This window comes from Gobio gobio (assembly GCF_949357685.1).
Source record: "Gobio gobio genome assembly, chromosome: 20".
NCBI classification, from domain to species: domain Eukaryota; kingdom Metazoa; phylum Chordata; class Actinopteri; order Cypriniformes; family Gobionidae; genus Gobio; species Gobio gobio.
The window spans coordinates 42,798,863-42,826,507 of record NC_137113.1 but is presented as its reverse complement, the minus strand read 5'-3'; the positions used below and the strand labels follow the sequence as shown (position 1 = coordinate 42,826,507).

General features: G+C 37.5%; 1 protein-coding gene across 1 annotated transcript; it reads left to right on the top strand.

The window, feature by feature from the left end:
• Positions 1-27,645, top strand: mmp25b (matrix metallopeptidase 25b). Its single transcript, XM_079845421.1, has 11 exons — positions 1-52; positions 145-252; positions 1,262-1,394; positions 4,071-4,215; positions 6,301-6,590; positions 11,255-11,434; positions 12,393-12,489; positions 13,030-13,112; positions 13,271-13,423; positions 18,752-19,042; positions 25,739-27,645. The coding sequence occupies exons 2-11, from the start codon at positions 145-147 to the stop codon at positions 25,984-25,986; spliced, it is 1,728 nt and encodes a 575-aa protein (XP_079701547.1). The 5' UTR covers positions 1-52; the 3' UTR covers positions 25,987-27,645.

Here is a 27,645-nt window from a genome sequence, read left to right as displayed (position 1 = left end):
CTAGTCCTTAGAGATATAAACTGAAGTGGCAAGAGAAACTGAGCATATAACGGTATGAGGAAATAAGGGCAACATTAACCTTGGTATAAAGGAAGATCCTTTTAATTGTCTGCAGCTGTTTGTTTTTATTTTCCGTCCGTGCAGATGACTTTCTCAGGATATCTCTGGTTGGTTCACCTGACCGGCACTGTGCTTGTGTTTTTCTCTCCGGTTCATTTGGCTCCGATGCCAGACCATTATTCACGGGGTGTGGTAAGATGAGCCTTACTCTGCATTACTGCAAGTTAAAAAAATGTAAAAACAGAAAAAAACTAACATAGTGCCATATGTTGTAAGTGTTTTTTTTTTCTTTTCATGTGCATGTGTTAGTGTTGCATGTGTGTAGCAACTCATAATAGCTGCACATAATGTAATAAGTATTACATTATTAGGTAACACTTTATAATAACTGCATGCTATGAATCATTAGCAAATAGTTAATTCAACATTTATAAAGCATTAATAGACATTAATAAGCAGTTTATAAACACAGCTATAAATGCTTTATTAAGCATATCTATAATTTGTTTAATAATTTTCATACTTCATTAATTATCAATTTATAATTTCTATATTAAGTATTACATTATTAACAAACCAGTTATTTAGGAGCCGTCATTGGTTCATAAGATCATTTAGAAAGTGTAAGTAAATACAATTCTTAAACACATTATATGCTTACAAATCAAGAATAAAGCATTTATAGCTGTATTTATAAACTGATTATTAATGTCTATTAATGCTTTATAAATGATGAATTAACTATTTGCTAATGCTTAACTAATGTTTCATAGCATGCAGTTATTATAAAGTGTTACCCATTACTATTGTAATACAATGTTCATAATGTAATAATTCTCAAAATGTAATCAAATCTTGAGCTCATAATGTAATAACAATTTTTACATCATTGAAATAGCCTAATTGGACAAGTTAGTATTTTTTTAATTCTACGAGAATAGGGATTTCCACACCACAACAATAATGATGACAGAAAATATATAATGTTGGAATCTTTTTCAGAAAGATATTTTCCAATCAGAAACGTTATCGTATGTTGGTGTGTACGATAATACAGTTATTATTATAGATATAGTTATATAGCTAATTGTTCTTGTTGTGAACGGGCCTTTACACTTTATGTGAAAATGATAAAATGACGCTATTCATGTACATATTTGCCTAAATTAAATGAAAATTTTTGGTGTGTGGTTTCTCTTAGGATTGGTTAGGCAGGTATGGATACCTGCCCCCTGCTGACCCGCGCACAGGACAGCTGCAAACTAAAGCTGGCATTGAGACGGCCATCAAAGAAATGCAGAGATTCGCTGGCCTCAAAGTCACGGGCAAACTCGGTAAATGCAATGCGTGTGCCTTTCACAGAAAGCACCTCAACACATGCAGGAAATGGTATAACGGTCTTGTTTCACAAAACTTTGAGAAGTCTTTTTCAGTGCCTTTTTTGTTCTAGATTTCTCTGCTTTTTTCTATTAGGCCTAAAATTAAATCAAAACACTATCCCAGCTAACAGAAACAGGCCCGGTTCTAGGCACCTATAGAACGGTGGACTGGCAGATATCCTGGATGGGTGTTTTTTTGTTGTTGGTTGGGTTGGGGGGGTGGGGGGATGGGTACGGTGGCCCAGTAGTGCACAACACAACGAAATATAAAAAGCAAACATAAGTTCACAACCCAACGAAAACAAGCCACAACACAATGAAAAAGCCACAACACAAATAAATCAAGCCACAACACAACGGAAACAAGCCACAGCACAACAAAATCAAGCCACAACACAACGGAAACAAGCCACAACACAACGGAAACAAGCCACAACACAACGGAAACAAGCCACAACACAACGAAATCAGGCCACAGCACAACGGAAACAAGCCACAACACAATGAAAAAGCCACAACACAAATAAATCAAGCCACAACACAACGGAAACAAGCCACAACACAACGGAAATGCTCCCAACCACTCGGGGACACTCTGAGTGCGGTAAAGTTGCCACTGTTCTATAGAGTCGTCAATCTTACAAAGAAATCAATACCACAATTAGTTTTAACAGTATGTAGGCTAACCATTGTTTATCATGTCGATATACAACTGCACACTTAAAACTGATTGTAGTGTTTAAATATTTGTAAGATTGGCGAATCTATAGAATAATGCAAGGAAAACTAACTTTACCGCACTCCGAGAGTCCCCTAGTGGTCGGGAGCATTTCCGTTATGTTGTGGATTGATTTCGTTGTGTTGTGGATTTTTCGTTGTGTTGTGGCTTGATTTCATTGTGTTGTGGCCTGATTTCATTGTGTTGTGGATTTTTCGTTGTGTTGTGGCTTGATTTCGTTGTGTTGTGGCTTGATTTTGTTGTGTCGTGGATTTTTCGTTGTGTTGTGGCTTGATTTCGTTGTGTTGTGGATTTTTCGTTGTGTTGTGGCTTGATTTAGTTGTGTTGTGGATTTTTCGTTGTGTTGTGGGTTGATTACGTTGTGTTGTGGCTTTATTTAGTTGTGTTGTGGCTTTATTTCGTTGTGTTGTGGCTTCATTCCCTTGTGTTGTGGATTTATTCCGTTGTGTTGTGAACTTATATACTTTTTAAATTTCATTGTGTTGTGCACTACTGGGCCACCGTAGTTGGGGGTTGTACACTAGATAGATAGATAGATAGATAGATAGATAGATAGATAGATAGATAGATAGATAGATAGATAGATAGATAGATAGATAGATAGATAGATAGATAGATAGATAGATAGATAGATAGATAGATAGATAGATAGATAGATAGATAGATAGATAGATAGATAGATAGATAGATAGATAGATAGATAGATAGATAGATAGATAGATAGATAGATAGATAGATAGATAGATAGATAGATAGATAGATAGATAGATAGATAGATAGATAGATAGATAGATCACACAGGATTTTAAATGTCACACAGGATGTATTTTTTTTATTCCATTGCGGTACTTTTCTATCGTTTTTAATGTAAACATCACCCAAGACCGGTGGTTTTCAAAAAAAAATTAAGAGAGACTCTCTTTTTTTTCCCACAACCCACTATAGGCCTACAGCCTTTACATTCAAACAAGTCAAGCCAAGCATAATAATACTTGTATACAATTGGTCATTTGACTGTATTCTCCTTTAAACCACTAGATGGCACAAAAATTCAGCTCAACACTTTTCCACACAAACGATTATTGATGCATATTCGCAATGCAAAGTTGATTTTGATAGCTAGACCTATATATGGGAGGCTATAATTAACTGGTTAACCAACAAGAATTTTAACCAATTCATCGTTTGGTTGAAAAAAAAAAACAGGTAAGTCACGTATAAGTCACATTTGGTTGCATTCAGAAATAAAACCGGTAAATAAAGTGAAACGTTATAATGTACTACAAACATTATAAACACTACAAACACAGCTATAGGTATGTGGGTTATTTTCTGTTGCTCAAATCAAGTTGTTTTGTTGATTAAGTAACGCTGTGGACAGTATAGCGTTTGTGACTGTTACGCGAGTTCCACACGGAATAAAGTGGTCAAAAATATGTTTTAAGAATGTTTTGGTAATGTTCATGATAAGTTCTAAAAACATTATTTTTTCTGACTGTTCTCTGAACACTCAAAACATCCCATGTCTTGTTCATCATTGCTTATGCGAACGTTGAAGGAAACGTTCAATTTTATCATTTTGTAAACATAAAGGGAACGTTACTTTCTAGGTAGTAGTAACATTTTCAAAACATGCAAACATCCAACCAAATGTTAGCTGGGATGTTTTCAATTCTTGATATGTGCAAGTGTAAGATGAGATTTAGAGCGACTTTTTCCTCATGCTGTGGTTGGTGGCTTGTAAATGGTGGGTTCAATAGATTTCCTCTAGAGAAAGAATTGTTTCATTGTCTCTCCTCCTCACATGGGGTTTTATTACATGTATTGTAATGGGCTCTGCATCTCTGAAGTCTATATATTGATCTGAGACCTTCTGTCCTGTGTTTCTCTAGACAGTGACACCCTGAAACTGATGAGCACACCACGATGTTCATTGCCAGACATTATAGGGGCCGGGGACTTGCTGAAAAAGCGAAGGAGGAAAAGAAGATATGTCACTACTGGACTCCGCTGGAAAAAGTCTGACCTCACATGGAGGTCTGCATTGTTAGACACACATGCCCAGCTGGCAGGGAACGTTTTCAGAACATTATGGAAAAATCATGAACAAACGTTCTTATAGTAATGTTAAAGGGATAGTACACTCAAAAATGAAAATTCTGTCTTACCTTCCAAACCCGTAAGACTTTCGTTCATCTTCAGAACACAAATAAAGATATTTTTGATGAAATATGAGAGCTTTCTCTCCCTCCTTTAAAGCGACTCAATCGCTTTATATGATGAACAGATTGAGTTAGACTTTTATTTACATATAAACATTCATTAGCTCACACATCAGTTGTGGTAAACGGAAGCTCAAGCATATCCACTTGACGTGTGAGAACCAATGAGGTTCATTCTCATGTGCATGGGCGTCAGTTTGGTTTGAAATGTGCTGGGGACAGAGACGCATTCAGAAGTGCATTTTCAGAAGTGCTGGGTAAAAAATTTTTTCTCTTTCGCGCAGGTCATGTTTTGAAAGACTATGTCCTGCAGCTTACTAATGTAAATAAATAAAAATGTCAGATGAGAGACATATTGCGGGTCTTATAGCCTATCTTACTCATGCCGACGAAAGCGCCCCGCGAATTCTTTAATATTTTTCATTTTTGCATTTTTTTTTACCACTTCATTATCAGAGTCCCACTGGAGCCCGTGTTTTTTTTTTATCCTCCCTATTACACATTAGTTACAGCCATTAAAATAGTTCAGTTTTGTTTTTAATGTCAAAGTAGATATATTTTGTTTTGTTTCTTTATTAAGTTAATTTAGAAAAATGTTTAAAGCATTTAATGTTTGTTAAACTAAAGTTTTTGCTTTTTAAAGTGACGACCAAGCGGCCAGTGGCCGACAGTGAGTTAACCCAACACTTTAGCCTCTGAAATCAACACTTGACTTGTCTTGCTTATTAAATCCATAAAAAACACTTAAAGCATCGTTTAAACGTTTAGCCTATTATCACCACCATCACAGTAAAAAGGCATTTTTGACAAGATGAGGCAGGCAGATCGCAACGGCGCGCGCAAACAAAACGCCTAGCCTATAGATAATTATGATATTTGTGGCTGCACCGGGGTCCGTCATTACGCTAAATCATGAGCGGTCCATGGCACATGCTACCCATGGCTGTTAAGAACTGTATATGCTACATCAATCCATTACAACAATTTCGTGTTATGGGCACTGCCACTGATACAGGCAGCGGAGGAGCCTATTTTACGGAGCTTGCTTCTGCTTTTCAAACGTTTTTACAACAAAAGATGTCGTTAAAACGACATAAGATCTCGTTATTATGAGAAAAGATGTAGTTAAAACGACATAAGATATCGTTATTACGACACAATTGAGTGGAAAAAATAATATGTGTGTGTCAGCAATGCTTCACCGCAAAATTGAACTCGAGGTTTAAAAAAAAAAAAAAAAAAAAGGGGTGGGTACAAAAGGACTCATGACGAAATCTGGTGGGTACGTCCCCCCCCCGTCCCCCCCGAAATCGACGCCTATGCTCATGTGTTATGCAGCACGTTTGAGCTTCCTCAAGAACCAATAAGGTTCATTCTCGTGTTACGCAGCGTGTTTGAGCTTCGGCAAGAACCAATGAGGTTCATTCTCGTGTTACGCAGCATGTTTGAGCTTCGGCAAGAACCAATGAGGTTCATTCTTGTGTTATCAATTCATATGGATTAGTTTTACGATCTCTTTATGAACTTTTTGAAGCGTCAAAGTGTCAGTTGCAAAGCTGTCGATGGAGGGACAGAAATCTCTCAGATTTCATCAAAAAGATCTTCATTTGTGTTCTGAAGATGAACGAAAGTCTGGTCTTTAATGTTCTAAAATATTGCATAAACAATTCTTACAGCTAAAATATATTTTTTCAGCATATACAGAGAACATTTTTAAGTAACTTTTCCATAATGTTTGCCGATAAAACTGAATGTTTCCTTAACGTTCAGAAATACCTTATTGGGAGCATTAGAAAATGTTCCTAGACCATGTTTTTGTTAGCTGGGTCACTGCCAAGACTGACTTATAATAACCCTTTTAAATATGCAGTCACTAACTTATCTCCATTTTGCCTACTAGCATCCAGAATTACCCATCTCTCCATCCATTCCTCCCTCCCAACGATGTGCAAGCTATTGTGACCTATGCCTTTAAAGCCTGGAGTGATGTCACCAACCTCAAATTTCAAACTGCTTCCTTGAGTGAGCAGGGCAGTGTCGATATGAAGATCTCTTTCGCCCGCTCGCTCCACGATGACGGGTATCCATTTGATGGGAAGGGAGGGACACTTGCTCATGCCTTCTTCCCAGGGGAGTATGAATCTGCTGGAGATACTCATTTTGATGACGAAGAGAGCTGGACCTACTTAGGTAAGATATACAAGCATTGCTAAATATTCTCTGATTAATAGATGAATAACAGGATTATTTGAAAAAAATAATCAATTATGTAACAATTTTAGTTTAAGCTGTTCTACAGAAGATACATCATTATTCAGTTAAAGGGTTAGTTCACCCAAAAATGAAAATTCTGTCATTAATTACTTACCCTCATGTCGTTCGACACCCGTCAGTCCTCCGTTCATCTTCGGAACACAAATCAAGATATTTTAGTTGAAATCCGATGGCTCAGAAAGGCCTCCATTGGCACAATGCCCTTTACACTCTCAAGACCCATAAAAGGTACTAAGACATTGTTACAAAGTCCATCTCACTACAGTGGTTCTACAATAACTTTAGAATATTTTTTGTGCGAAAAAAAACCCTAAATAACGACTTATATAGTGATGACCGATTTCAAAACACGGCATCATGAAGCTTCGAAGCGTTATGAATCAGCGAGCCGAATCATGATTCGGATCGCGTGTCAAACCGCCAAACTGCTGAAATCACGTGACTTTGGCGATCCAAACCGTTGAATCGACTCGAACGTTTCGAAGCTTCATGATGCATTGTTTTGAAATCGGTCATCACTATATAAGTCGTTATTTAGGTTTTTTTTCCCGCACAAAAACTATTCTCATCGATTCATAAAGGTATTGTAGAACCACTGTAGTGAGATGGACTTTGTAACAATGTCTTTAGTACCTTTTAAGGGTCTTGAGAGTGAACCGGGCATTGTGCCAATGGAGGCCTTTCTGAGCCATCAGATTTCAACTAAAATATCTTCATTTGTGTTCCGAAGATGAACGGAGGTCTTACGGGTGTCGAACGACATGAGGGTAAGTAATTAATGACAGAATTTTCATTTTTGGGTGGACTAACCCTTTAAGTTCAGTGTTGTTTCAGTTCAGTTCAAGTGTAAAGTTCATCAATAATGAAATGAGCTCAATTCAGCGATAAGCAACTCTACAGAATAGAACAACAGTGTTGTTATTCAGCTCAATGTTGATTCATTTCAATTCAATAATGTTGATATTGCAAACTTTTACGAACTGGACTGGGGTTGAAGCTATAAATGCAGCTTTATTGGGGCAATACAGAATCGTAATCCCTATAACTAGCAAAGAGTCAAACACACGGGTAAACAATACAAATGAGTAACCAGGCTGCAAACAGGCAGAGACTCAGTTTATGTTTGGGGTAACATTTTACAATAAGGTTTCATTTGTTAACATTAGTTAACGACATGAACTAGCAATGAACAATACTACAGCATTTATTGATATTAGTTAATGGTAATCTCAACATTTGCTAATAAATGATTATGATCAAAAGATATGTCTGTTAACATTAGTTAATGCACTGTGAACTAACATTAACAAAGGTTAATTAATGCTGTAAAAATACACTGCTCAATGTCAGTTTATGTTCATGCATTAACTAATGTTAACAAAAGAGACCTTATTGTAAAGTGTTACCAGACTTGGTTATGATGGAAATGAGAACCCTTACAAAAAAGAAGTATACTTCAAGTTAATTTTATGAAGTATACTTAAGTAATGTTCAAGTATATTTTAAGTATGTAGTAAATATACTAATATGAATGTGTACTAGAAATAAACTTGTAAGTGTACTATTTAAATACAGCTTGGGACTAAATTGTCCCACTTTTTAAGTATACAAAAGTATACATTTAAGTGTACTATAAGTGTCGTACACTTTAAGTGCACAACTAAGTCTCTCATTTGTACTGCATCTGTACTACAAGTGAACTTATAAGTATAGTAGTAGTTTACTATTTTAATACAAGTAGTACATTTTTTATTTTATGAAAGTTCACTTTGAAGTGCACTCTCAGTAAACTACTAGTAAACATAACATTATACTTATAGTTTACCATTTATATATTATTTTTGCACTTTCAGTATACTGTGTGTTCAAATATAGATATGATTTTTTTTATGCTTGAAATATACCTTTAACTGTACTTTAACATTTATTATAGCTTAAAGAGTAAAGTAGATTTTAAGTATATTCCTATGTACACTACCAGCAGACTAGCCTAAACAAAAATTCAGATACGCAGAATTAGGATCATATCGGTTTTATATCAATATTCTAATCAATATTTTCAAACAATGTACGTTTAATAAGACTGTGTATGTAAAACTATGAAAAAAAAAAAAAAAAAAGAGTTCTCAATCAACTCAATCAAAAGATTAAACATTAAACAAGCAAAGTATAGTTTGAATACTTAATTATACTTTTAAGTATATCTCGATCAAAATATTGAGTTCAAGTATAGACCAAATATACTTAGACCTTTCTATAAGTACAAGTCAAGTATACTTAAGGGAAATTTTAAGTATATTTCTGAGAGGTGCATACAGTATATTTGTCACAGTTCTATGAGAGAGGACTCAAATGCAGGAATGAGTGATCAGGGGTTTATTGACAAACAGCAGACAAGACAAGAAATGGTGAGGAGGTGAACAGTCCAAACAGTAGGCGGGTTAGGAGCACAATCACAGGCATGAAGAGCAGCCACAATAACTAGCTCCAGAAGGTGGTAGACCGGTGAGCAGTTCTGACAGAGCAGCATGAGACCAGAGGATACCAGCGATGGCCAGGCAGGAATCCTAGGGTAATGCAGTCAGGTCATATCAGGAAACTCACCAAGCTTTCAGCTAGGCAAGGAGAGCAAGCTGCTAGGGAAGCTCTACTTGCAGGACAGGAACTAGAGACAGAAAACAAGAGGAGACAAGACCAAAAGGCAGCACAAACACTTAGCACTACTAGTATAACACGTAGGTATAACGTATAACGAACCAGCAACCACATGAGGGAAAGAACACGCCTTATAAAGGGAGCAGAGAACAAGAGGAACAGGTGAACACACTCAGACAAACAAGGAGCAGAGAACATGAGGAACAGGTGAACACACTCAGACAAACAAGGAGCAGAGAACATGAGGAACAGGTGAACACACTCAGACAAACAAGGAGCAGAAAACATGAGGAAAGGGTGAGCACACTCAGACAAGGAACAGGTGAGCACACAATCAGTTAATCAATGAGGACTAGACAAGGGCCGTTTCTCAATACCAAGTACGCGAACTTCTGACTTGCGTCCTTGGTAGTTCAGACTTGCAAGTTCGACTCGGGAGAACGAACTCCATAGGATGGGCGGAATCGCCACCAATCGTCAATTGTGAACGTCATCAGTTGCTGCCCAAGTACTATTCCAATTCAAAGTTCACATCTAGCCAAGTCCAGTTCAAGTCCCCGGATGTGTCCTTGATCCGCCCCTTTTATCGAGGATGCATCAGAGGAGACTTGTGGACTTCAGACAGACCGGTATCCCAGAATGCATCTCGCACCAACCAGCAAACGTCAATGAGAAACCCCTCATAATTTAAAAATACTACTGTTAATGTTTCACAAAATGTAGTTTTAAGACTTTTTCATTCTCTCTATATTATTATAATATTAACATTAATAATTATTATGATTTAGTTTGATTATTAGGATTTTTATGTGGATTTAATACAATTCAACGCACCAGAGGAAAAAAAAAATTAAACAGTTAGTTGCCATTGTAAATAACAAGCAGTTCAAAACAATATTATAACATGACTTAACAAAAATACATTACAACAATAAAACATAAATATGATAAATAAAACTATTTAACAAATATTTTAACATTTTATAATTGTATTTAATATTTTAATTTTCACAAGTTTAGCCTATACTACTATATAAGTAGGCTAATACATAAAAAAAAAACATTTTTTTTTACTTCAAATGTTTTATTAGGCTTGTGCTTAAAAATAACTCTTACTATCCTAAATTGGTCTTGTTTTGCATTTTAGGCTTATTTTAAGCAGAAATTATGTGTATTCTGGATGTGTTGCAGGTGACAAAACAATGCCGTTCCCCGTTGAGACTGTTATAAAGCACATGCAAACAGTATTATTATATGATAATGTCGCTCTGCTCTCGGTTACGTTCTTAGTAGTAGAGGCTAGTAGTAGTAGTAGACAAGTACGCATATTGAGAAACGGCCAAGGACTAAACAAGGGGGCGTGGTAACAGGAAACAAGGAGGCAGGACACAGGGAGCACATGGCAAACACAAACCAAGACAAAGCCATGTGTTCATGCACAACACAAACAAAGACACATTAAACAAAGACAAAACATACAGAGCTGTCAGAGGAGAACCCTGACAATATTTCTGAGAAGTATATCTTTTTTAGTTTAAAATAATAATAGCACACTTGAATAAACTTAGCTTTCGTAAGGGAAGTGAAGCTTACTCATCCACAGAAAATTTTTTCAGGTTTTCTTGATTTCAGAGCAGTTTTTTAAGGTTAAAATTTGAGAATTGTATTTCAGAGACAAGCAATTTTTTTCTATATTATCTTATTTTTATAAGTTCCGTTTTAATAGACTGCTAACTAACTTATTTTAAAAAGTAAGTATTGTTATTACCATCACGTCATCTTTATTTTAGGATATGTGACACTAAATCAATTAGATGAAATTAAGTTTTCATCTAATTGAAGTCAAAAAGTGGCCTTAACTGCCGAATCGCACACTTATAAAATGTTATTATAAGAATCTCCTCTTACTCTCTCAATGTTTTCAGATAACAGCGGCACTGATTTGTTCGCGGTGGCTGTGCATGAATTTGGTCATGCCCTGGGTCTCTCTCATTCCTCCTCTTCTCCCTCCATCATGCGGCCGTACTACCAGGGTCCCGTTGGAGTTGATATTGCATCTTACACTCTTCCAGAGGACGATCGCTATGCCATTCAGTCACTCTACGGTAGGAGCGCGTCCTGAAAGGGGTTGTTCATCCAAAAGCAAATGTTGTGTCATCATTTGCTCATCTTCATGTCTTTTCAAACCTGTTTGCTGTTATTTTCTTTCCACGGAACACAAAGGAAAATCACATTACTTTTCTGCATACAACAGCCGAACACAAGGACAAAATCACAAAACATATCACAAATCATACAATAGCTTAATGTGAAAAACAAATTGATTTTCTTTTTGTGTTATTTAACTATTTCTTTAAATAAGAACATGAATGTAAAGTAAAATAAAATGTAAATGTACACCTTTTAATCTGTTAGCTGGTTTGAATTCATTATCTATAAACATCTTTCCAGTTTATCACCTTAAAGCGGTAGTTCATCCAAAAATGAAAATTCTGTTGTTAATTCCTCAGTCTCATGACATTTCAAACCCGTAAGACTTTTGTTCATCTTCGGAACACAAATGTTCCGATATTTTGAATAAAACGGGAGTGCTTTCTATTCCTCCATTGACAGCTATGCACTTTCAAGCCTCAGAAAGGTATATAGACATCATTAACCACTTATGCTCTGGGACCATTTTTGGGGATTTCAGCCTGGATTTGGTCTAAATACACAATTTTGGTGTGTCATTTTACAGGAAACACTTTGAAGTACATAAACTACTGATAAAAATGATAAACATGTAAGTATATGTTGTCTGAGATGTAATAACAGTGTATTAAATGTGCATCACTTTTAGCAGTGTTTTATGTAACTGAAAGTGGTAGTTGCGTTGACTGTCAATGGGACAGAAATCTTACAGATTTCATTAAAAACATTTGTGTTCTGAAGATGAATGAAAGTCGGGTTTGGAATGGCACGAGGGTGAGTAATTAATGACAGGATTTTCATTTTTGATTGACCTTTAAGCTGAGCTGATCATATCTAAAGTTGTGGTTGTGGTTTTGGTTTATTTTTTGACAGGAATGAAGAAAAGCTCAACAACAACACCAGCACCAGATAAACCTACATCACACCTACCCAAACCACCAAATCCACCCAGTCCCAAAATACCATTACAGTGAGTCATGTTTACCAAGACACGCAATACCGTTCAAAAGTTTTAATACTTTTATTTAGCAAGGAAGCATTAAATTGATCAAAAGTTACATAAAACATATTCGCATTGTTCAGAGAGAAATGTAACACTGTTTCCACAAAAATATGTAGCGGCACAACTGCTTTCAACATTGATAAAAATTATAAGAAATGTTTGATAAGAATGATTTCTGAAGGATCATGTGACACCGAAGACTGGAGTAGTGATGCTGAAATGATGCAGCTTTGCATAAATTACATTTTATACTGTATTACATTAAAACAGAAAATAGTTATTTTAAATTCAAATAACATTTCACAATATTATTGTTTATTGTATTTTTGGTCAAATAAATGCAGTCTTGGTGAGCATAAGATACTTCTTTCAAAAACATTAAAAAAAAAAATCTTACAAACTTTTGAACAGTAGCCTATACTCTGCCATATCAGCTAATAATAACATCTCCATGCACTCGATGAGATGTTCAGACGAAGGCCCTTTGTGACCTCTCTGTTTGTCTAGACCTGATCCATCGGTCCAGAATCGTTGTGAGGGAAGTTTTGATGCAGTGGCAAACATCAGAGGAGAAGTTTTCTTTTTTAAAGGTACAATCTATGCTGTCTTAAATATCATTTCTTACAAATTTACAGATTTTGACTAGCTTAAAAGATTATAAGCCATTTACATAAAGCTGCTGCATTTAATTTATTTGTAGCTCAATTGGTGCCATTTAGTTCTGTTTCATTTTCTCTGATTCGGTCAGGTCCATATTTCTGGCGAATCCAGCGGTCTGGATCTCTTGTGTCTCTTCAGCCTGCTCTCATAAAAAACTTCTGGATTGGTCTTCCTTCTGACACCAACAAGATAGATGCAGTTTATGAAAGAAAGACGGATAGCAGGATCATCTTCTTCATAGGTTGGTTTCTTTTTATTCATTTGGGTGCACAACTGAAGAACAGATACAAAGTTCTGTCATGAAACTCTAGATGGCGCAGGCTGATAGGTCCTTAAAGGCTGGGTCTAATGCTATTTCATGCATTCTGACTTATTTATACAGTTAAAGGGGCTATATGCGTTTTTCTGAAATTTAAACTCGCGACTGACACCTGTGGCCTAAAAACAGAACTGCTCTTATTTTCTGCTCGCTCTCGCAGCGGTGGTGACGTCACATCCGCAGACAGCGCGGGAAAAAAACGACCCGCCAGAAAATAGGAAAAATAGGATACAGGCTTATAGGTGCACCCACTGTGAGCGGACAAGGTGTCAGTATGCTCATCAGGAGATGTTTGAGTCATAAATGGTAAAATAAAAAGGCTATTGTTACGTTTATTTTGGGGAAAAAGTTGCATATAGCCCCTTTAAAGAGTTGGATTCTCGTGCTAAACATGGCCAACATTTCAAAATATGTGTTGGACGGAGTATTTCTGTGCCAAAAACACTCCTTCAGGATTCAAACAAAGTTTCGTAAAGTTTTTTTGAGTCTGGCCCTGTATGTCAGCATAAAGGGCGGAATTGCTTGTATGGGCACAAATAACCCAGCGTTAAGGAAACAGTGGATGCAGTTTGTTTTTCTGGGGCAGCAACAGAGTTCTGCAAGTGTGTTTGTTTGTTCCATCATGAGTCGAAACTGCAGGCTTCTGTGTTTCATTGGCAATCAGTGCGTAAGTGCATATAATGTAAACAACACGAACATATAGTGAATCAAAAGTTATCCAGGGATGTCATTATGTATTTTGTGTGTGTGTGTGTGTGTGTGTGCTTGTAACTCTTTAGCTCTGCCCATGCACTCCTTCACAGGCTCGGCTGTTTTTGGAAAGAATCGGTACAGCTTATCTGTCTTTTATTAATATGATTAAAATAAAGACTCTTCAGAGATATGAAGGATGTGATACTACTCTATAGGTACTCAAGATTAACATGAGACTGGCAGAAACTGTGTGCTATTTACCCTTTAACTCTATCTGCTCGCAATCACATCATTCTCTGTAGGGCACAGCTGATTGGTTCCTGCTGCATTAGCAGCCAATGAGCTCGCTGCTCAACTTTCAAAAACATGGTCAGCGTTTGTTGCAGCAGTTTGCAGTGCGATTTCAGAAACCCTCCACCTCCCCCAGCTCCACCTTTATAGATCTGCTACGGGGATTCATTTCCACTCTATTGTATAGCAGCGGCATGTCTTACTTGCTCACAGCAGTGTGTCGTGTATGTATTGGCAGTAGCAAGATCTGTACTTTGCAGCAGTAGCAAGATCTATTCTGTCAATATCAACAGCTAGTGTCATATCCATGCCAACACTCCAGGAGTTCATAAATCAGTTTAAGAATGCTTGTTTCTAACACAAACTGGCTCTTTTTGCGGATGATACTGTATATTGATATATTTGAGTCAACCTACAAAGTTAGTTTCAATATTATTTAATTTTCTGGAGGGTTATGAGGCAATATCTGGTTATAAACTTAATGTTTCAAAGACTTAAGAATTAACATTTAACTATGAACCACCAAAGCAAATGAAAAAGAAATATAATTTGAAAAGAGGATACAAAATAATTGAAATACTTAGGACTAAATTTACCCAGAGACTACTCAAAGATATTTGATTTAACCAAATACAAATTTTTTTTGAATTTAGTATTTTTTCATGTGATTACATTGTTTAGAGCAGTGGTTCCCAACCACGTTCCTGGAGGACCCCCAACAGTGCACATTTTGGATGTGTCCTTTGTCTGACACACCCACATCAGGTCTTGGAGTAGCTACTAATGAGCTGATGACCTGAATCAGGTGTGTTTGATTGAGGAGACATGCAAAATGTGCACTGTTGGGGGTCCTCCAGGAACGTGGTTGGGAACCACTGGTTTAGAGCAGGGGTGTTCAATCCTGCTGCTGGAGGGCCACTGTCCTGCAGAGTTTAGCTCCAACCCCAATTAAACACACCTGAACTAGCTAATCAAGGTATTATTATAGGCATACTAGAAACTTCCAGACAGGTTTGTTGAGGCAAGTTGGAGCTAAACTCTGCAGGACAGTGGCCCTGCAGGACCGAGTTTAGACACCCCTGGTTTAGAGCATAAGAAACAAATGGGGGAAAAAAAAACATTTTTGAAAAATTATATTTTATTCATATGTTATGATATGTCCTCTGTAGTTGACACCAGGCAAAAATAAAATGATATGAAATTGCATGTATAGGCAAAAACAATGGGATTTATTTTTAATTCACCAATCCATTTTTAGGCTTCAGTTTAGTTTTTTTTTAAACAAACTTTGTTTAAAGATGATTCTGAACTATGTCATGAAAGATATAACGAAATGCACTGATATACCATTTTACTCTATGCAATATGTGGGTTAAATGGCCATACTTGGATTTTCCCATTCAATACAATGTATCCATACACTGCATCTATTTTGCATGTTAATGTGTTTCTTGGTGCAACAAAAGAAGTGTAATAATGGGAGTTATAATTGGCAACATTTTCATAATAATATCTCATATTTCATAGGAATATTTATATGTAATTTCTATCCCTATTAACTTGTTGTGTCTCCAAAATGCCTGATAAACATGATTTAAGTCCTGGTGTCCTCTAGTGGACATTTATGAAATCAATGCCCTGTTTCGTAACAGAAAGTCATATTTTGATTAGCAACCCCATAACATTTTCCTGTGATAATGATTTATAACAAACCATTTGAAAATTAATCGGATTTAAATTATAATTACAAAATATTATCATATTTCCATAAAAGTGATAAACATTAATGTCAGCCGTTTTTAAACACCAAGAAGTTGTTGTTGTCCTGGTGAAACCTCCAAACATTTGGTATCTCTGCAAAGCCCCGAATGTGCTCTTTACAGGACATCCAGGAAAAAATGTGACATGTATAATGTCAGAGAAATTCACCAAAATATAATAGTAGAGGAAAAAAGTCTATTCCTGGGTCCCATGTACTACGGACTCCTGAACAAAGCTGATCTGTTAAGATGGAACCTTTTCCCTTTGTGTAGTTTTTAAGTTATAAAGTTCAGTGAGAATAATTATTTTTACCAAAATTAACATGTTCCTTTTTCTTTTTCTTCCAATAGAGTTATCAAATCAGCAATTCAGGGAATTGGATACATTAATATCAAGATTTCGATGGCAGGGTAAAAAACCCAAAAACCCAGAATAAGATTTAAAACATTAAGTAAAGAAAATGGTGGCTCCCCTTGCTTACGACAATACTATTATGCAGCTCAATTAAGGCCATTAGTTTGCTGGAATTGTCTAGTGTACTCAGCAAGATGGATGGAAATAGAAAAGGAGATGATGGGAGAGTTTCCATGATCTGCTCTAATTGCTGATGATAAAATTATAGGACTAGAATGATTGATGAAACAAACCCATGGATCAAATTATCTCTCAAAATTTGACATGAGATAGAAAACATGTGCAACTTGGAAAATACATCAAGGATATAAAGATGGTGTGCTTTTGGTTCAGATTTTGTCCCGAAGAGAGCAGACGATAGATTCTGAATTTGGGTTAAGTACTTGATTTCTAATTATTGCACTTTCTTTAGTATAGGTAAAATCCATAGTTTTTAATCATCAAAGGTAAAATGTGACCTGTTGTTTTTTTATTAAGATTTATACATCAGCCGAAAGCTGAAAGAATAAATAAAATCTGTAATCTGAGGGTGCAAAAAAATCTAAATATTGAGAAAACCGTGGTGGAGGGGTTTGAGTACCCGAATGATCCTAGGAGCTATGTTGTCCGAGGCGATATGCCCCTGGTAGGGTCTCCCAAGGCAAACAGGTCCTGGGTGATGGGTCAGACTAAGAGCTGTTCAGAAGCCCATTATGAATAACAAAAAATCAAGGGCCGAGACATCGCCTGGCATGGTGCACAAATATGGGCTTAATCAAAAAAAAAAAATGTTGATACCTTCAAGTAAGATGTTATATTGATTGTAATATCAGACCAGTATTAGAAATTGCAGAGACAGGAATATTAAAGGTGTTCTTATCAGTAAGTAAGGCTGAATGTTGTATGATTATTTCAAAATTATATGAAGGATTTCTCCAAGCAGTGCCTTATAATACACTATATGTTAAAGACAAATGGAGGAGGGAGGGAAATTTGAATATCTCAGATTGTTAAAATTGTTAAGATACAATGGAAATCTACAAGCTCAGCCATGTGGAGATAATTATGTTGGAAGAATGTTATTAGGTTTTTTATTACGCCAACACAGAAAAGATACAAAGGGATGGGTGCTAGCTGTTGGAGATTATGTGGAGACAGGGAAGCTAACCATTATCATATTTTTTGGGAGTGTCAGAAATTAACCCAGTTTTGGAGAGAGATTAAAAGAAATTTGGAAGATGTTTTTGAGGTGACAATTCCTTTTAATTGCGAATCTTTATATCTGGCTTTTGATGGGTGGAATAACAATGGTAAGAAACTGATGTTATTTCTTCTTGCTGCCAGTAAAAAAGTAATTACAAAGAAATGGCTAAAACCAGAGCCACCTACAGTTGATTATTGGATTGACATTTTACACAATATATACATAATGGAAAAGCTTTCATTTTCCTTAAAGGGATAGTTCACCCAAAAATGAAAATTCTGTCATCATTTACTCACCCTCAAATTGTTTCAAACCTGTATGAGTTTTTTTGATCAGCTGAACACAAAATAATATATTTAGAAGAATGTTTGTAACAAAGCAGATAGAGCAACCATTGAGTAGCATAGGATTTTTTCCCCTACTATGGTAGTCAAAGGTTGCTCTATCTGCTTGGTTACATTATTTTATGTTCAGCAGAACAAAGAAACTCATACAGGTTTGGAACAACTTGAGGGTGAGTAAATGATGACAGAAGTTTGTGGGTGAACTATCCCTTTAAGAACCTAGATAGAAGATTTTTGTTCAATATGGAAAAAATTGACTGATTATACAAAACCAATTCGCCAAGACATTTCTTGAAACATAATGTTAAACTTAATGTTTTTAAGAATTATAAGTAAAAAGACAAAACATCTGTATAAGCTTGAGTATTTAATTTCAATGACCATTGGCAGGCAGACATGATAGGTTGTAATGCTGTCTTTGTATTGACATATATGTTTTTGTTTTATTGTAAAAAAGCATTTCTGCTTTGATAAATGTCTGTATTTTTCCTCTGAAATGAAAAAAATAAAAAATAAAAATGCTTTTTCCTGTAAGTGAATGTATGTAAACTTTTTTTCACATAGGCTCACAGTACTGGGTATTTAAAGACACCGTGGCGATTTCTGGTTATCCACGTCCATTGTCCGACTGGGGGCTGATCTCTCGTGAGGGAAAGGAAGTGAAGAGGGTGGAGGCAGCCTTCATTTGGGCTCATAATGGAAAAACCTACGTCTTCAGCGGTGGAGATTTCTGGAGGTTCTCTGAAGGCACAGAGACTAAGAAGCGTCGTCCAGATTCTCTAGATTATCCCAGACAGTCCTCTCTCTGGAAGGGCGTGCCCAATAACCCCGATGACATCATCACCTGGGGAGAGGGTAACGTAGAGAAAGCCTGTTTACCTCAAGTGCATTTTCAGCTTAGTAAAAAGAAGCTTTTGTTATCATTCATGTCAATCTGTAGCAGTCAATGAGATCGGGTTTGCAATAGAGCGATGCTGTGATTATTTTTATAGGTCACCCCAGAAGTTAGCATAACCCTGGTTCCATTCGATTTTGGATTATTGCAGACAATACCAAGACCAATAAAAGTTTATGATTGTTACACATTTTGTTCATTATGATAATCCTCAAAAATGCACAAAACCTTTGAAGTCTAAATACATTAAGTTTTAATACATGAAGATCCCTTAAAGTTTGAGTAAGAATCGTTGGGCCCACTTTATATTAGGTGGCCTTAACTACTATGTACTTATATCAGAAAATAAGTACAATGTACTTATTGTGTTCATATTGTATTGCAAAACACCTTTGCTGATATTGAGGTGGGATACGGGTAAAGTCAGGGACAGGTGTGGTAGTATGGGTAAGTTTAAGGGTAAAGTTGGGGACAGGTGTGGTGGTATAGGTAAGTTTAAGGGTAAAGGTAGGGACAGGTGTGGTGGTATGGGTAAGTTTAAGGGTAAAGTTAGTGACAGGTGTGGTGGTATAAGTAAGTTTAAGGGTAAAGTCAGGGACAGGTGTGGTGGTATGGGTAAGTTTAAGGGTAAAGTCAGGGACAGGTATAGTGGGATGGGTAAGTTTAAGGGTAAAGTCAGGGACAGGTGTGGTGGTATGGGTAAGTTTAAGGGTAAAGTTAGTGACAGCTGTGGTTTTATAGGTAAGTTTAAGGGTAAAGTTGGGGACAGGTGTGGTGGTATGGGTAAGTTTAAGGGTAAAGTTAGTGACAGGTGTGGTGGTATAGGTAAGTTTAAGGGTAAAGTTAGGGACAGGTGTGGTGGTATGGGTACGTTTAAGGGTAAAGTCAGGGACAGGTGTAGTGGGATGGGTAAGTTTAAGGGTAAAGTTAGGGACAGGTGTGGTGGGATAAGTAAGTTTAAGGGTAAAGTTAGGGACAGGTGTGGTGGTATAGGTAGGTTTAAGGGTAAAGTTAGGGACAGGTGTGGTGGTATAGGTAAGTTTAAGGGTAAAGTTAGGGACAGGTGTGGTGGTATTGGTAAGTTTGAGGGTAAAGTTAGGGACAGGTGTGGTGGTATGGGTAAGTTTAAGGGTAAAGTCAGGGACAGGTGTGGTGGGATGGGTAAGTTTAAGGGTAAAGTTAGGGACAGGTGTGGTGGTATGGGTAAGTTTAAGGGTAAAGTCAGGGACAGGTGTGGTGGGATGGGTAAGTTTAAGGGTAAAGTCAGGGACAGGTGTGGTGGGATGGGTAAGTTTAAGGGTAAAGTTAGGGACAGGTGTGGTGGGATGGGTATGTTTAAGGGTAAAGTTAGGGACAGGTGTGGTGGGATGGGTAGGTTTAAGGCTAAAGTTAGGGACAGATGTGGCGGTATGGGTAAGTTTAAGGGTAAAGTTAGGGACAGGTGTGGTTGTATGGGTAAGTTTAAGGGTAAAGTTAGGGACAGGTTTGGTGATATGGGTAAGTTTAAGGGTAAAGTCAGGGACAGGTGTGGTGGTATGGGTAAGTTTAAGGGTAAAGTTAGGGACAGGTGTGGTGGTATGGGTAAGTTTAAGGGTAAAGTTAGGGACAGGTGTGGTGGTGAAGGTAAGTTTAAGGGTAAAGTTAGAGAGAGGTGTGGTGGTATGGGTAAATTTAAGGGTAAAGTTAGGGACAGGTGTGGTGGTATGGGTAAGTTTAAGGGAAAATTTAGTGTTGGGTTGTTTTATAGGTAAGTTTAAGGGTAAAGTTAGGGACAGGTGTGGTGGTATGGGTAAATTTAAGGGTAAAGTTAGGGACAGGTGTGGTGGTATGGGTAAGTTTAAGGGTAAAGTTAGGGACAGGTGTGGTGGGATGGGTAGGTTTAAGGTTAAAGTTAGGGACAGATGTGGCGGTATGGGTAAGTTTAAGGGTAAAGTTAGGGACAGGTGTGGTTGTATGGGTAAGTTTAAGGGTAAAGTTAGGGACAGGTGTGGTGGTATGGGTAAGTTTAAGGTTAAAGTCAGGGACAGGTGTGGTGGGATGGGTAAGTTTAAGGGTAAAGTTAGGGACAGGTGTGGTGGTATGGGTAAGTTTAAGGGTAAAGTTAGGGACAGGTGTGGTGGTACGGGTAAGTTTAAGGGTAAAGTTAGGGAGAGGTGTGGTGGTATGGGTAAGTGTAATGGTAAAGTTAGGGACAGGTGTGGTGGTAAGGGTAAGTTTAAGGGTAAAGTTAGGGACAGGTGTGGTGGTATGGGTAAGTTTAAGGGTAAAGTTAGGGACAGGTGTGGTGGTATAGGTAAGTGTAAGGGTAAACTTAGGGACAGGTGTGGTGGTATGGGTAAGTTTAAGGGTAAAGTTAGGGACAGGTGTGGCGGTATGGGTAAGTTTAAGGGTAAAGTCAGGGACAGGTATGGCGGTATGGGTAAGTTTAAGGGTAAAGTTAGGGACAGGTGTGGTGGTATGGGTAAGTTTAAGGGTAAAGTTAGGGACAGGTTTGGTGGTATGGGTATGTTTAAGGGTAAAGTTAGGAACAGGTGTGGTGGTGAAGGTAAGTTTAAGGGTAAAGTTAGGGACAGGTGTAGTGGGATGGGTAGTTTTAAGGTTAAAGTTAGGGACAGATGTGGCGGTATGGGTAAGTTTAAGGGTAAAGTTAGGGAAAGGTGTTTCAGTATGGGTAAGTTTAAGGGTAAAGTTAGGGACAAGTGTGGTGATATGGGTAAGTTTAAGGGTAAAGTTAGGGAGAGGTGTGGTGGTATGGGTAAGTTTAAGGGTAAAGTTAGGGACAAGTGTGGTGATATGGGTAAGTTTAAGGGTAAAGTTAGGGAGAGGTGTGGTGGTATGGGTAAGTTTAAGGGTGAAGTTAGGGACAGGTGTGGTGATATGGATAAGTTTAAGTGTAAAGTTAGGGACAGGTGTGGTGGTATGGGTAAGTTCAAGGGTAAATTCAGGGACAGGTGTGGTGGGATGGGTAAGTTTAAGGGTAAAGTTAGGGACAGATGTTGCGGGATGGGTAAGTTTAAGGGTAAAGTTAGGGACAGGTGGGGTGGTATGGGTAAGTTTAAGGGTAAAGTTAGGGTCAGGTGTGGTGGTACGGGTAAGTTTAAGGGTAAAGTTAGGGAGAGATGTGGTGCTATGGGTAAGTTTAAGTGTAAAGTTAGGGACAGGTGTGGTGACATGGGTAAGTTTAAGGGTAAAGTTAGGGAGAGGTGTGGTGGTATGGGTATGTTTAAGGGTAAAGTTAGGGACAGGTGTGGTGGTATGGGTAAGTTTAAGGGTAAAGTTAGGGACAGGTGTGGTGGTATGGGTATGTTTAAGGGTAAAGTTAGGGACAGGTGTGGTGGTATGGGTAAGTTTAAGGGTAAAGTTAGGGACAGGTGTGGTTGTACGGGTAAGTTTAAGGGTAAAGTTAGGGACAGGTGTGGTGGTATGGGTATAAGTTTAAGGGTAAAGTTAGGGACAGGTGTGGTGGTATGGGTATAAGTTTAAGGGTAAAGTTAGGGACAGGTGTGGTGGTATGGGTATAAGTTTAAGGGTAGGGTTAGGTGTAAGGGAAGTGTCAACAGTGTAATTATAAATGTAACTACAGATATTAATTACAGATGTAATTACATGCAGGTATTTTTTAAAATGTAAGTACAATGTAAAAACATGTATGTACACAATAAGTGCATTGTATCAAATTATTAATTAAAATGTTAGTACATAGGCCACCTAATATAAAGTGGGTTCGAATCGTTTGCAAGAGTGCGATTACAAACAAAATGAGGCTGAGAAAGTGACTAGTGAGCAAATTGGTTTACTGTTCAAACAATGATATTTAATGGCCCGACAACCTCTGTAGTCCCATTTACACAGTTGTAAGCATCTGCCTTTCACAACACAAGAAAAAGCTTTAAAAAAATCACGAGTGGGGCATTTTCGATGCATTTTATGTTGTATAAAATGAGAAAATATCTTGAGCTTGTGTTCACCACAGACCTTATTTTAGACATTTAACCATAGACCTATAAAAAAAATGGCTGCGTCCAAAATCACATACTCGCTTGAGTAGGTACTTATTTTGAATAAGTAATTACTTCACAACCGCTAAAAAAGATGTGCTATAAATTATGCGCGTGTGTAGTATGAATCCGGTCACACTACATCTGCCATGTTGTCATTATCATGTGAACTACTCAGTTACGTCGCTTCACTGTCATTCACAAATCCTCTTCCGTGGCCTCATGGGATTGTAAAGTGTCCATCGTATGCACACTTCAGAATCTCAACGGAAGTAGTAGGTCATCCGGGGGCTTTTTTGCCCTGTCCCTAATGGCACACTTCATATGCACTTATGGAGTTACAATGGCTGCTGCGTGTGTCCATTAAGTCCAACAGACCGTATGGGTGCCACATTTGTCATTTTAGGTCTCAGAAGGGTGCTTGCAAGCGTCTCCTTTGTGGTCGATATGTGCTCTCGATGCTCACTTTTGCTGAGCCTACATTGAAGTGAACTCCATAGCAGACTTCTTCCCGACAGTCAAAGCGGTGTTATGTCCCGAAAGTGCAGACTCGTACACTCTAAAAAATGCTGGGTTAAAAATAACCCAAGATGGGTTGAAAATGGACTAACTCAGCAGTTGGGTTAAATGTTTGCTTAACACAACCCAGTCGCTGGGTTAAAACAATCCAATTGCTGGGTTAGTCCCTTTTCAACCCAACTTGGGTTATTTTTAACCCAGCATTTTTTTTAGAGTGTAGGAAGACCGTGAGTGTTTAGGGTGCCATTTTGGACAAGGCCTTTGCATTCTCTTTTATGAGTACTAAGAATTCATACTTCTTTTGTTCTTCATCTACTATATAGTAGGGACGTATACAATTCCAGATGCAGCCATTAACTTCAGGACAATGGAACTAGAAATGCAAAAATGCCCCAATGCCCGATTTGGGGCTGATCTCTCATGAGGGAAATGAAGTGAAGAAGGTGGAGGCAGCCTTTATTTGGGCTCATAATGGAAAAAAAACCTACTTCTTCAGCGGTGGAGAGTTCTGAAGGTTCTCTGATGGCACAGAGACTGAGAAGCGTCGTCCAGATGCAGAATATCCCAGACATTCCTTCCTCTGGAAGGGCGTGCCCAGTAACCCTGATGACATCATCACCTGGGGAGAGGGTACACACTGAGAAATAGGGTGTCAAATTTGTAACTTTATGGGTACAACAGCTTGTCACTGGGGCAGAACCCTTAAAAAGACATCTTTGTACCTTTTTTACCACAAGAAGGTTCATAGTAGTACCGTAAGGTACGTATTTGCACTCTAAGGTACTAATATGCACCTTTTAGGAATAAAAAAGGTACAAAGATGTTCTTTTAAGGGTATCACCCCAGTGACAAGCTGTTGTACCCATAAAGGTAAAAATTTGACACCCTTTTTCTCAGTGTGTAATATAGAGAATGGCGTTATGTCACGAAAGTGCGGATTTCAACCCAACTTGGGTTATTTTTAACCCAGCATTTTTTTAGAGTGTAGGAAGACCGCGAGTGTTTAGGGTGTCATTTGGGACAAGGCCTTTGCATTCTCTTTTAAGAGTACTATGAATTCATACTTCTTTTGTTTTTTCACCTACTATATAGTAAGGAAGTATACAATTTCGGATGCAGCCATTGACTTCAGGACAATGGAACTAGAAATGCCAAAATGCCCCAAATATCGGGTGACAGGGAAAGATGCCCAATTGAATTTTTTCTCTTGATAGATGGCACATAATCTAATTTTGACACATTAAATGAATATCTGTGCTCTTCTTGAAAGTCCTTTGTATGAATCTCTTTTACTGAGAAACTGAGAAGATGGTTTAGTGTTTGACATTAATGACCATTTAAAATATATATAAATATTAGTTAAAATTATGTAAAAAGTAATTTAAACAATCTATAAAAGTTTACCCTTGGTAGGTGGCCATCTTAAGTACCTCAGTAGTAATTTTAACGTTTGTGCTATCAGAATTAAATGAGCAAATGTTTCTCTTTTTTTCCCTTAATAACACGATGCATCATCATCCTGCACATGCTAAACGTGCATCTAAATGTTATCATTTAAAAGTAAAACATTGTTCATCTTCCCCCATCTTTCCTATCTGGCATGACTACTGTGCTATATTTGCCCAAAAATTTGCAGAAAACTATATCCCACAATGCAATGCACTCGGCTTGATCTTCCATGTCTAGTGTGACAAATGAAACAGAATTATTATCAACAATGATTTTTAACATTATCACCTTCACTTCACAGTAAAACGGCAAAATTGGATTTAAAAAACACTGGCTGAATATGAAATCGCGCCCATACCCTCAAATAGGGCATTATTTGATGGGACAGCCATTTGTAGTGGTGTCCGAAACCATAGTGGACGTTATCGAGTGCACTCCTTCAATCCCACATTGCACCGCAATAACGAGTGTACAACAGATGTACACTCAACGGCTGTCTGAATTCGCTCAGACATTTTCATTCACTGTTAACAGAGAATAGTGATTGAGGGTTTAGGGGGATAATTTCGGATTCCACAATTTTATTCACTGAGTTTGTTGCAATGTATTATGGGATTGTCCTTGAGTGTTTCATAGAAGGCAACTTTTTCCCATCATGCCTGTGATCCCTCTTCTTTCTTTTCCTCTCAGGAGATGCTTATTTCTTCAAGAACAACTCGTATTGGGTGCTGAAAAACGGAGGACTGGACCAAGACAGTGTCAGTCACAAATCGACCGCAGTTGATTGGATGATGTGTCCAGAACCAACCAAACTTCCAGAAAATCCACGTCAAAGAGGAGGAGACTGTTACTGTGACTTCAGCGGAGCCTTCCAGATGAGTGCTTCATCGTGGTTGCTGTCAATCATAGTACTGCTTTATCCAGGTGTCTTCATATAGGCCTCGACTGGCAATAGCTGTTGTGTCAATGGCCTTATTTTACATGGACTGTCTCAAAGCACCTATCAAATATCCAAATATTACTTAAAGGGTTAGTTGACCCAATAATGAAAATCCTGAATAAAAAAAAAAAAATCTTAATTTGCTTCGAAATTTGGAACGTGAGTAATTAATAATTCATTTTTGGGTGGACTAATCCTTTAAGAGCAGCTTCACATGGTAAAAGACATGATCTATGCAGGTTTAATGTACAAATATATTAAAATTGATTATTTTTAAGCTTTTTTTATCAAGTTCAAGGATGTAATGACATTATTTTAACTATATGAATGTATTATTTATAGCTTTTACTGTCAACCTATTGCATTGTTCAAAATATTGAATTGTAATCCATTTGACTTGAAGATTTATCTAAATGAATTAATTTATATCTTGAAGGCAGCTTGAGATATGCTGTATGTAGTCCAAATGATCTCTAGCTGCAATGACAAGTAGGATCCACTTGGGGGCATTAATACACAGGCTTCAATACGTTCAGGGTGTAAAATCCAGTTCCTGGAGGGCTGCTGTCCTGCAGAGTTCAGCTCCATCCCTAGTTAAACTCACCTGAACCAGCTAATCAAGGTCTTCAGGATTACCAGAAACCCCCAGGCAGATGTTCTGGAGCTAAACTCTGCAGGATAGGGGCCCTCCAGCGAAGTTTGACACATGTGGGGCCTCATTTATAAATCAAGTTGAACCCGCCAATCTTCATATTTTTAAAACGTCTTTGATGTGGAAAATGCTTAGCGCCATGTCAGGGTCTATAAGCCGACTTGTGCGCTTTTCCTCGTGGCAGAGAGTATTTGGAAATCTAAGCAATTCCTGCCACTCTGAGTTCTCAAGTAAAGGATTTGGACGTTGACTGGTGCTACTTTATATGTTAATGACATTAATTAGGCGGGAACCATTCAGTTGCGCACAATTTCAGGATCATTTGCAATTTATAGATTTTGCATGTGGAAGAGATGTTCGTTCTCTGTATCACATGCAGTATTGGGGGGGTAACGCATTAAAAGTAACTTGAGTTAAGTTGAGTTTCAGATTACTCTTTCAAGTAACTACACTCTAAAAAATGCTGGGTTAAAAACAACCCATGTTAGGTTGAAAATGGACAAACCCAGCAATTGGGTTGGTTTAACCTAGTGAATGGGTTGTTTTAACCCAGTGAATGGGTCATTTTAACCCAGCGGTTGGGTTAAATGTGTGCTTAAAACAACCCAATCGCTGGGTTAAAACAACCCAATTGCTGTGTTAGTCCGTTTTCAACCCAATTTGGGTTGTTTTTAACCCAGCATTTTTTAGAGTGTAATAAAGTAATGCATTACTTTTCAAATTTACAACAAAATATCTCAGTTACTTTTTCAAAAAAGTAATGCAAGTTACTTTTTCACATTTATTTGACTGATAGCTCTCCTGTCTCCATGTTAAGAAAAATAGAGAGTAAGTGCAGAGGCGTTGTGTGTAAACATGATGGTTCTAGACTAAATGTGAGCATTTATTCATCTCACTTGCACAACAAAGATTCAATACTCCTCAAAATGAATAAAATCAGTCAAATGCAAAATCAGAGAACTATGCAAACCTCTGATAATTAAATGTTAAATAAAACAAATATTT

What these genes read in the sequence shown, in the direction of transcription:
- mmp25b (XM_079845421.1), top strand. Translation starts at nt 145, where the DNA reads ATGACTTTCTCAGGATATCTCTGGTTGGTTCACCTGACCGGCACTGTG. An exon ending in AGTCCCAAAATACCATTACA is followed by an intron (nt 12,490 to 13,029) that starts GTGAGTCATGTT and finishes CTGTTTGTCTAG; the next exon opens with ACCTGATCCATCGGTCCAGA. An exon ending in CATCATCACCTGGGGAGAGG is followed by an intron (nt 19,043 to 25,738) that starts GTAACGTAGAGA and finishes TTTTCCTCTCAG; the next exon opens with GAGATGCTTATTTCTTCAAG.